Genomic DNA, 11,245 nt, shown 5'->3' on the forward strand with positions numbered 1-11,245 from the left:
AGGAAGTCGATGGTGTCAACAAGCAGCTGTGTGTGTTTCAGAGGTCCAGGAGGACCAGAGCTCGTGTCCTCCATGTTGTCTGGCCTTCCTGAAGTGGAACTGTTGTGGCTGCTGGAGGTGGCTTAAACAGCGGCTCCACACCTTCGTCACGAACCCGTTCTTTGACTTTGGAATTTTCATCTGCCTCATACTTAACAACGTCTTCATGGCCATGGAACATTATCCAATGACAATGGAGTTTGAGAACCTGCTGAGCATCACAAACCTGGTCAGTGCTAAAGAACAGTGGGGGGGAGGGGTGGGGCACGGTTGTGCTAAAGGACTGAACCAACAGACGAGTCCAGCAGCTGTGTTAAACCCAAAACACTTACAGTGCAGAACTCAACACAACACAAGCCCACACAGATTCAAAAAGTAACTACAAAGACAAAAGACAAGGACAAAGAAGTCTCTTTCTGTTGTTTTATGTAGGATTTGTCCTAACCCTGACTCCTGACCTCTGACCCCTGACCCCCCCTCTGCAGGTCTTCACAGGGATCTACACAGCCGAGGCGCTCCTCAAACTCGTGGCCTTGGACCCATACGGTTACTTCAAGGTCAGACTTTGTGTTTGTTACCAGCTCATTGATGGCGTCTGCTCTTCTGATAGAAATGTGTGTGATTGTTCTGCTGCCTTGGTTACAGGTGGGCTGGCACATACTTGACTTCATCATTGTCATCGTCAGACTGCTGGACATGATAATGGCAGACATCGAGGGTCTAACTGTGCTGCACTGCTTCCATGTGGTCAGTGTGGTACGATCATCATCATCACTAATTACCAAGTACATCATTTAATATGATCAATATGACTTCCTCCCTGTGCCCTCACCTGTCTCATGTCTAGATGCTGGTACTGAGGCTGGCCCGGTGGTGGCCCACCTTCCACACGTTCATCAAGATTATATGGACTGCGGTCTGGGCCCTGAGGAACCTGACTCTCATTCTGCTCATCATGGTCTTCGTCTTCACCGTTGTCGGCTTTCAGCTGTTCCAGAAGGACTACGAATGCAGCGTCTGTCGCATCGATAGTGACTGCGAGCTTCCTCGCTGGCATATGAACGGCTCGTTCCAAACATTCCTTCTCATCTTCAGGATCTTGTGTGGAGAGTGGATCGAGACCATGTGGGACTGCATGATGGTCTCGGATCAGAACGTGTGTCTGATCTTCTTCATGACAGTCGTGGTTGTCGGAAACCTGCTGGTGAGTCTCTCTCTCTATCTGACCAGACCCTGGTTTACTCCTTCAGACTACAGCAGGTCCAGGTCTGGGTTCATGATCGAGGTTGTGTCTTAAATCTTGAACAGTGAAACAGTTGACCAAGGATTAATTGTTCATACCAGTGTAGGTTCAGGTCATGAACTTCCCCTGGCTCTGTTCTTGACTCTATTTTAGGTTCTGGGTCTGTTGTTGGAGGTCTTGATCCTCCTCCTCTGAATATGTTCCTGGCCTTGTTTCAGGTTCTGAACCTGTTCCTGGCCTTGCTGCTGAGCTCGGTCAGTGGTGTTAATCTGGCAGCTCCAACAGAACAAGGAGAAAACAATCCGCTGATCGCCATAAACCAGATCAAAGGGTGTGCAGCTCGGACCAGGACCTGGATCCTGGAACATTTGCAAGGAGAGAAGAACCATGTCGACCCTGACCACAAAGGTTGGTCTGTTTACTTTGCAAGTACCGGGGTCTGTAGTTTGCAGACTTTAGAGTTCAGGTGTTTCAGGTTTTTGGAATCCAGTTTGTTGATGATGAGACTGAGACTTGTGTTGTGATCTTCCTGGTTGCTTTTTATCGTAAGTGGTCGACAGTAACAAAGACAACAAGAAGGAGTACGTGGGCTTGACCTCTATGACCTCAGACCAGTCGGTGTCAGAGGTCGTGATCGACTCCAAGACGCCTGAAAATGAAGACAGGGAGAAAAAGCAACAAGTAAAACATTTTCTATTGATTTTTTTTGTCTTCACATAAAAATCAACGTTGTCTGAAGCAGAATGATTTTTTAGTCATATTCATGAACTCCTTCATATTTAACAGTAAACAAACAAATATATCGTTTATTTATGAATTATTTTGTTCAGCAGAATGAAGACAATAAAAATCACAGAGAAAACACACCTGAAGACTGCTGCTGTCACAGTATGACACACACACACACACACACACACACACACACACACACACACACACACACTCATTGACATAATGCATAAACCTAACCTAAAACTAAACCTGATTCTAACTCTAGAACCAGGCCTTAAACAGCCCTTTGAAGGTGTGTCAGAAAGTGAGGACTGGTGTGTGCGCGTGCGTGCATGCATGTGTGTGTGTGTGTGTGTGTGTGTGTGTGTTTTTCAGGTTGTTACCGTTGCTGTCCGTTCCTGAATGTAGACATGTCCCGGGGCACATGGAGGGTTTGGTCTAACTTCAGGAGAGCCTGTTTCTCCATCGTGCAACACAAATACTTTGAGACCTTCATCATCTCCATCATCCTCCTCAGCAGTGCAGCTCTGGTAAACACACATTATTATGATTAATGAATACAGTAATATAGATAACTGTAGCCTTGCTCAGAGTGGACCACTGTCTGAACCAGCAGTTGTTCTGACCCAGTCTTATTTGTATGTTAATCTTGGGTCTTGGATCCATCGGTTCAGTTTTAACCCTGTCAGTCAGTGAAGGTAAACACCTGGTCAGGTGGTAACATGTGTGTATGTGAACAGGTGTTTGAGGACGTCCACCTGCAGGAGCGGACGGTGTTGCAGATGATTCTGGACAGAGCAGACCAGGTGTTTACCTACGTGTTCCTCCTGGAGATGCTTCTCAAGTGGTTCGCCTATGGATTCAGGAAGTACTTCACCAGCGTCTGGTGCTGGATCGACTTCCTCATCTTGGCCGTAAGAACAGATCAATAAGACTGATTATTGGGAATGTTTGAATTTGAATCCAGATCCAGGTCCATTTTTTTCTGCTCATTAGAGTGGAGTTGAAAGTCTGCAAATGAAGTAGCTTTAATACCAATCAGATTCTGATGAACTCATATTTGATAGTATGTTACAATGATTTTCTATTCAAAACTTCTGAGGTTTGTTTAGTTTCAGAAAAGTCTTACAGGTCTGGTCTGGTCTAGTCTAGTGTAGTTTGGTCTAGTCTGGTCTGGTCTGGTCTGGTCTAGTCTAGTGTAGTTTGGTCTAGTCTGGTCTGGTCTGGTCTGGTCTAGTCTGGTCTAGTCTAGTGTAGTTTAGTCTGGTCTGGTCTGGTCTAGTCTGGTCTAGTCTAGTGTAGTTTAGTCTGGTCTGGTCTGGTCTGGTCTAGTCTAGTGTAGTTTAGTCTGGTCTGGTCTAGTGTAGTTTAGTCTAGTCTAGTCTAGTCTAGTCTAGTCTAGTTTAGTCTAGTTTAGTCTAGTCTAGTGTGGTCTGGTCTAGTCTAGTCTAGTTTAGTCTAGTCTAGTGTGGTCTAGTCTAGTCTAGTCTAGTTTAGTCTAGTTTAGTCTAGTCTAGTGTGGTCTGGTCTAGTCTAGTTTAGTCTAGTCTAGTGTGGTCTGTTCTAGTCTAGTCTAGTCTAGTGTGGTCTGGTCTGGTCTAGTCTAGTGTAGTTTAGTCTGGTCTGGTCTAGTGTAGTTTAGTCTAGTCTGGTCTGGTCTAGTCTAGTCTAGTTTAGTCTGGTCTAGTCTGGTCTGGTCTGGTCTGGTCTGGTCTGGCCCAGTCCGGTCTGGACTAGTGTAGTCTAATCTAGTTTGAGACCAGCAAGATTCACAATGATGGTGTGAAAAAAGCATACAAAATTTTTCTGATGCTAACGAGTTCCTCATATGTCTACATTTAACAATTACAATAATAATACTATAATATTTCAGTTACCTGCAAGTGATTAATGTATGATTATTGAGGCATGATAAGTATGATGTCATCACCAGGTCTCTCTGATGTCATTGACTGTCGACATGCTGGGATACTCTGAACTGGAAGTGGGCCTGATTCTGAGGACTCTGAGAGCTCTGAGGCCCCTGAGGGCCCTGTCTCGCTTCCAATGCCTGAGGGTAAGACAGTCACAGACAGACAGAGAGAGAGACAGACAGTTATGGTCACTTACAGTCTGGCCAGATAGCATGTTAGAAGTTAGGTCTGGGGCTATAGTAGTACATTACATCAGCAACAATACACAAGATGGATTTCACCGAGACTCTTTCTGCTGTGAGCAGGCCTTCCAACCTGTCTCACTCTCTGTACCTGTCTCACCCTCTCCACCTATCTGTCTGCAAGTGGTGCTGCAGGCTCCAGTAATGTATCTGTATCTCTTTCACTCTCTGTACCTGTCTGCAGGTGGTGCTAAAGGCTCCAGCAATGTATCTGTACCTGTCTGACCCTCTGTACCTGTCTGACTGTACCTGTTTGTCTGCAGGTGGTGCTAAAGGCTCTCGTAGTGAATCTGTACCTGTCTCACTCTCTGTACCTGTCTGACTGTACCTGTTTGTCTGCAGGTGGTGCTGCAGGCTCTCGTAGTGAATCTGTACCTGTCTCACTGTCTGTACCTGTCTGCAGGTGGTGCTGCAGGCTCCAGCAATGTATCTGTACCTGTCTGACTGTACCTGTTTGTCTGCAGGTGGGGCTGCAGGCTCTCGTAGTGAATCTGTACCTGTCTCACTGTCTGTACCTGTCTGCAGGTGGTGCTGCAGGCTCCAGCAATGTATCTGTACCTGTCTGACTCTCTGTTCCTGTCTGACTGTACCTGTTTGTCTGCAGGTGGTGCTGCAGGCTCTGGCAGTGACGCTCCCGGCCCTGATTGATGTGCTGCTGGTGGCTATGACCGTCTGGTTAATGTTCAGCATCGTTGGAGTGAGGCTGTTTGCTGGAAAGTTCTATCACTGTTATAATGTGACGTCAGAGCAGCTGCTCGTCCCGGAGGAGGCGGGCAACAAGAGCGACTGTTTCTTTCTGATCAACGAAGGCTTCACTGAAATCGTGTGGAAGAATTCAAAGTTAAACTTTGACAACGTGGGACTGAGTTACCTTTCACTGCTGCATATGGTCAGTCTGAACTCTATCACACAGGAAGTAAACATCACGTGGCTCCTCACAATGAACACAAACAGCTGTTATCAGCTGCTCTGTCACATCTGTTTGACTTTATCTGACTAACGTTGAGAATGGGCCGCCATGTTCTTCTGTCTTGTTTCTGTCAGGCGACGTTCTCAGGCTGGTTGGAGATTATCTACGCAGCAGTGGACTCCACACAGGTCAGGACACCTACTGATGGTTTTACTGGGGCACATACTGGTAATGGTTCTGTACTGGTGCTGTACTGGTGTTTTTCTGTGTTTGTGTATAGGTGGAAGCTCAGCCAGTGTATGAGTACAGGCTTTACATGTACCTGTACTTCGTCTGTTTCGTCATCATCGGCGGCTTCTTCACCTTCAACCTCTTCACCAGAGTCTTCATCAACACGCTGGACCAGCTGCAACACAAGATATGTCTCTATACAGGCTGAGAGACAGACAGGCTGAGAGACAGACAGGCTGAGATACAGACTGAGAGACAGACAGACTGAGAGACAGACAGACTGAGAGACAGACAGGCTGAGATACAGACTGAGAGACAGACAGACTGAGAGAGAGAAAGTGTGAGAGACAGACAGACTGAGAGAAAGACAGGCTCAGAGAGGGACAGACTGAGAGAGACAGACTGAAAGACAGACAGACTGGGAGACAGACAGACTGAAGACAGACAGACAGTTCAGGTGCTGAACCAGTCTCAGGTTTTGTTTTGTCTTTGTCTCCGTCAGTTAACTGTGGTCTCTCCTCTCATCTTTACTTTGGAGGGAAACATCTGTTTATGACGGAGGAGCAGCAGAAATTATCCAGGGGCATGAAGAGACGGTTGTCCGGGACAACTCGAAAACCTGTTCCACGACCTCAGGTGGGTTCACTGACTTCCTGTCCAGCTGTGTTCACACCATACGGCTGTGGAGCTTAGGTTAAAGGTCACAGTACGAGTGTTGACATGTGCTCCAGGATCCTGGTTCTAATGTTCTAATGAATCCAGGTCAATAAATGCCGCTGCACAGTGATGAAGGTGTGATGAACTCTGAGCTTTAATGAATATAGGACCTGGTTCTCTGGATCTGTTGATGTTTTACAGTCCAGACTTTTCTCAGCTCGATACTTGAGGTTAGGGTTAGGTTCAGGTCTTCCAGCTGTAACGTCCTGTTTGTCCTCCTGCCTCTCCAGAACAAGTGCCGGGCTCTGCTCTTCGACCTGGTGACCAAACCGGCTTTTGAAGTCTTCATAGTGGTGGTGATCTGCTTGAAAATGTTGACTCTGATGGTGGAGACGGACGAGCAGAGCGACGAGAAAGATTTAATTCTGCACTACATCAACTTCGTCTTCATCATCATCTTCCTCGTTGAGTTCCTTCTGAAGATCATCGCCCTCGGACGGCACTACTTCTCCGACTACCTGAACATCCTTGACTTTGTCGTCATTATCGTGTCCATTGTGGGTGAGTTGGCCAATTTCATGTGGTGATGTCATCTTCTGCCCCAACCCCCCAGCAACTAATTGATATGAATGAGTTTTTATTCCTCTGCACCGGTGACAGTCAGAGCAGCAGCCAATTTGTTTTCAGGTTGTCTGTCTGTGGACACGGTGTCTCGGTAATGACTTGACACAACTCCTTCAAATTTGGCACAAGTATTCCGTTCCTTCAACCCGTCGTTGTCATCTTGCCAGCGCCTGACTCCGCTGAACTCCCGGCGAATCCAAAAATGGCCGGGGGGGGGGGGGGGGGGGCAGATGTCGGTGCATGTCAGCTTCTGGCAAGCATACGCTCACCCACCTGTCACTCAAAGCAGCCCAACCTCAATTATGCAGAACTTTAAGACTTAATAAAATTCAAACGAGTGAGTTATATAAAAATTCACGTCCATAGAGGTGTCATGAGGGAAGAAATTAGCTCTAGAGACCAAAACAGTTTCTGTACCAGGCTGTAAACATGTTTATTTCTGCTGTAAAGTTGGACATTTTAACATGGGAGTCTATGGGGACTGACTCACTGTTGGAGCCAGACTCTAGTGGTCGTTAGAGGAACTGCAGGTTTTGGTACTTTTTTTAGTTCATTTATGTAGTTGATAGGGACAATGCAATTTAACATAGTTTCAAAATAAGGTATGACACTAATGTGCTGCACAAAGGGTTGATAGCTATTGTTAATTCTCTAACCCTGTTGGGAATGACTTCAGTGGCAGCTTCATTTTTCAGCCTCGGACGTTGATGCTTATTGCAAACTAAGTGTATCTGCTGGTGGTGCTACTCCTAGTCTGGCTTCACATCGTAACCTACAATAGAAGAAGAAAGTGTTTCAAATTTCTTTCTTTCTTTCTTTCTTTCTTTCTTTCTTTCTTTCTTTCTTTCTCTCTTTCTTTCTTTCTTTCTTTCTTTCTTTCTTTCTTTCTTTCTTTCTTTCAGGTATGTTCATATACGACTTCCTGCAAAAATATTTGATCTCACCAAGCTTCTTCCCTGTGCTCCGACTGGCTCGTATAAGTCGTATCATCCCTGTCATTCCCTGGCTTGTAGCCTTTGTGTTGTCACTTCCTGCCCTCTTCAACATTTGCCTCCTCCTCTTCCTCCTCCTCTTCACGTACTCCATCTTCGGCATGTTTACCTTTGCCTATATGAGAAAAGAGAACCAATTGTATTTCTTTGAGAGTTTTGGGAGCAGCATGATGTGTCTGTTTACAATGACCATCGCAACTGGATGGGACTCTGTGCTGAGGCCCATCCTGAACACGCCTCCGGACTGCGACCCGTACATGCAGAACCCAGGATCGACCGTCATAGGGAACTGTGGCAGCCCAACACTGGGCATCATCTTCTTCTCCTCCTACATCATGCTGTCTGCCCTGCTGGTGGTCCACATGTACATCGCCGTCGTCCTGGAGACCTTCAATATGGACGACACTGAGAACCTGAGTGACAATGAACTGCAGATGTTTTATAAAACCTGGAGGATGTTTGACACCGATGGCTCACAGGTCATACAGTACAGGTGAGTCCAAACTCCATACAGTACAAACTGATACTCTCATCATGGAAAATATTTTCATCTTATTAAACTTCAGTTAACTCTTAGAAACTCTAATAGACTCTTAGTGACTCTTTTGTACTCGTAACGACCACTCAAAGCACTTTATACTACGAGTCACATTCACCAATTCACACACAGACTCACACAGCACATACATTGCTTTTCTACCAAATATAAACACAATACATCGGGGGCAATTTGGGGTCAGTATCTTGCCCAAGGACATGCCATTTAGTGGACGACCCGCTTTCCCTCCTGAGCCACAGCAGATCACCACCACCACAACCACAACCGCAACCACCAGCAGCAGCAGCGAGGAGATCACTGGTCTCTGAGCCGACTGAGTGCCATGCCTTGCTTTAAATCTAGATTCAAACTATTGTCAGATATCCTAAATGATGGACTCTGGTAGTCTCTAGTAGACTATAATGTTCTCCATTGTGTTCAACAGTCAGCTGTCAGATTTCTGCGACACTCTGCAGGGTCCTCTGAGGATTCCCAAACCAAACACAATCAAACTGATCCACATGGATCTGCCTCTGCTTCCTGGAGACAAGATCCACTGTACAGATATCCTGCTTGCATTCACTGCAGAGGTAACATTATTATTATTATCATCATCATCATCATCATCATCATTATTATTATTATCATCATTGTTATCATTATTCTTACCTGTGTGCAGGTGTTTGGTGATTCAGGACCGAGGGATGCTCTCAAACCCCGAATTGAGGCGAAGTTCATGACCAACAAGTTGCCCAAGGTTCTGTTCTGTTCTATTCTCCTTAGTTTAGGATGTTAGGAATTTGGTTTTGTATGAATTAATGCTTATTCCACAATTAAACTGTATCCATAAATGATTAAGCACCAAACAAAAATTAGTTGACAAAAATGAAAATCAGTTGACTGAGACAATCGTGAGTTTCTCTGAAACTGCAAACAGAGAAAACACACACGTATGATCAGTGACAACAAATAAAATAAATTAGTCTTTTTATTTATTAGATTTGTTCGATGTGTGTATCAACATGTACAATATATTTTACAGCAGGAATCTGTGTCGACAGCTGCTGACTCACTGTACGCAGACGACTGTGCTCTTTATGTTCAGATTTCTAAATTAAACTGATTTGTAGGAGTTTTAGGCACAGAGAGGTTTATTTTGAAAGGCAAACAGCTGGTAATCCTTTTTTTGCCCCCAAATCTGCGTCCTTTATGAGGTTTAATTAGTCTTAAAAGCATGCATAAGAGAGCATCTCTGATGTTCCCTCGTGAGGAAGGTTTCCCACTCGTGGATCTGTTCTGAGTGCTCACATCACACAGACACGCAGTTTTTGTGCAAAAAACTTTTGAGATGACTTAAACGCCATAGTCCTACCTGATGTAATAGATGACCACTGTTTCCTGCAGCTGTCATATGAACCAATCGGCAGCACCCTGCAGAGGAAGCAGGAGGAGGTGGCAGCGATGGTGATCCAAAGAGCATACAGGAAACACGTCCTGCAGGACAGATCTGTGGAGGCGACAGCAGCAGAGCCAGCAGGAGGCGCTTCAGGTGTTTAAGGTTCCTCTCACCTGGGAGCACCCCTCTCAACACAACGACTTCCTGCCACATGAGAACCTGAGGAAGTCTGTAGTCCACGATGACCAATCACTGAACTTCACTTTGACATTATTCACAAACCAGAGATGCCCCATTACCAGTAACAGTAGTAAACATCAAGTAGCACTGAGGCTGATGGGAACGCACCTGGTCATAAACCAAAGTAATGGACTTGAGGAGAAGTCAGAGGATGATCAGTTATTACAGTTCATTCTCTGGGGAACATGAAGGTCTGAACCATATCAGATGTTTGACCGGAACAGCCATAGAAACAGGTCAAAGTGATCAGATCACACAGTGGACACATAAACGTATTAATCAAGACTGATTAAAACCTGCACACATATTCAGACGTGCTTCTAACAAACTCTTACACATTTATACAAATACTTTATACTTTTAGTTTCATATTTGTCAAAGTTTTTCCTGATGGTTTTTATACTCCACCACTGAAATCGAGGGAAAATACTCCAATCCTGTTTGTTTCTAACCACACGTCTCTTTACCTTGATGTTTCATCATTAACCTATATCATTAGTTAACAGCTAACCTCTTATATATAGTGTGTGGATATATCCACTTACAATAATAAAATATATAATTCATGTCAGAGACATTTAATAACCACTTAATTCTGACCCTGTGAACAGTTCATGGACATGTGCAGCAGCAACACCACACGTAGCTTCATCATGGACATTCTCTCTAATTAGAAAAGAAACAGGAAAAGAGGCATCAAGTCGGATGTTCCTAATATCTCTTTCTCTATCTCTCTCTCTGTATCTCTCTCTGTCTCTCTCTATCACTCTGTCTCTCTCTGTCTCTCTCTTTCTCTCACACACACACACACACACACACACTGGTTGAGTTTTCTGTTGTTGTCTCTGCTGTAAAACATCACATGGTTTAAATTCATGTCAATTAAATAAACAAAGAAAAACAGTAAGTGTCCCTCTCTTAAATTCATTAAAAAAAAAAGAAATTGGTTTCCTCCATTGCTCTGAGGATTACCCATAACCCTTTGCTGTTACTACTCCATGCAGGTACAAAGTTACGACAGCAGGTGGCAGAGCTGTCCCATATAACCTAAAACGTTTTCGCAGTGACTGTTCAGGTCAAAGGAACATTACATCAGTGCTCAGTACTACATCAGTACATCAGTACTTAGTACTACATCAGTACATCAGTACTTAGTACTACATCAGTAGTCAGTACTCAGTACTACATTATTACATCAGTACTCAGTATTCATTACTACATTATTAAGTCAGTACTCATTATTACATCAGTACATCAGTACTCTGTACTCATTACTACATTATTACATAGTTTGTCTTGCGATGATGACTTTGTGTTTGTGTTTTCTGCACGTCAGCTGTTAGCTTCTGGTGCTACGCTGCTTCTGGTGACCCTGACCACTCAGACTCTGAGCCCAACAGAACTGAACGGGTCGGTGTCCTGTAGTTACCGTCTGTGGCTGCAGAGGACGCTGCTGCTCAGCAGAAGTTACATAGTGCAGCTTTAAAT

The 11,245-nt window shown here is 44.8% G+C and overlaps 1 protein-coding gene across 2 annotated transcripts in view; it reads left to right on the forward strand.

The window, feature by feature from the left end:
• LOC130176524 (sodium channel protein type 4 subunit alpha B-like) overlaps positions 1-10,660 on the forward strand; it is a 19,437-nt gene extending 8,777 nt beyond the window's left edge. Inside the window, exons 13-31 of one of the 2 annotated variants that reach the window (XM_056387667.1) lie at positions 42-268; positions 525-596; positions 685-786; positions 887-1,243; positions 1,501-1,690; positions 1,833-1,963; positions 2,113-2,170; positions 2,390-2,544; positions 2,755-2,928; positions 3,948-4,070; positions 4,774-5,058; positions 5,214-5,267; positions 5,360-5,497; positions 5,842-5,946; positions 6,258-6,528; positions 7,494-8,076; positions 8,567-8,711; positions 8,801-8,878; positions 9,526-10,660. In XM_056387667.1, coding sequence (XP_056243642.1) covers positions 42-268; positions 525-596; positions 685-786; positions 887-1,243; positions 1,501-1,690; positions 1,833-1,963; positions 2,113-2,170; positions 2,390-2,544; positions 2,755-2,928; positions 3,948-4,070; positions 4,774-5,058; positions 5,214-5,267; positions 5,360-5,497; positions 5,842-5,946; positions 6,258-6,528; positions 7,494-8,076; positions 8,567-8,711; positions 8,801-8,878; positions 9,526-9,678 — 3,401 coding nt within the window. In that variant the 3' untranslated portion in view covers positions 9,679-10,660. The remainder of the gene's footprint in view (positions 1-41; positions 269-524; positions 597-684; positions 787-886; positions 1,244-1,500; positions 1,691-1,832; positions 1,964-2,112; positions 2,171-2,389; positions 2,545-2,754; positions 2,929-3,947; positions 4,071-4,773; positions 5,059-5,213; positions 5,268-5,359; positions 5,498-5,841; positions 5,947-6,257; positions 6,529-7,493; positions 8,077-8,566; positions 8,712-8,800; positions 8,879-9,525) is intronic. The other variant, XM_056387668.1, reaches the window with a different exon arrangement.
• Positions 10,661-11,245: the final 585 nt, after the last annotated feature.

This window comes from Seriola aureovittata, chromosome 10 (assembly GCF_021018895.1).
Source record: "Seriola aureovittata isolate HTS-2021-v1 ecotype China chromosome 10, ASM2101889v1, whole genome shotgun sequence".
NCBI classification, from domain to species: Eukaryota; Metazoa; Chordata; class Actinopteri; order Carangiformes; family Carangidae; genus Seriola; species Seriola aureovittata.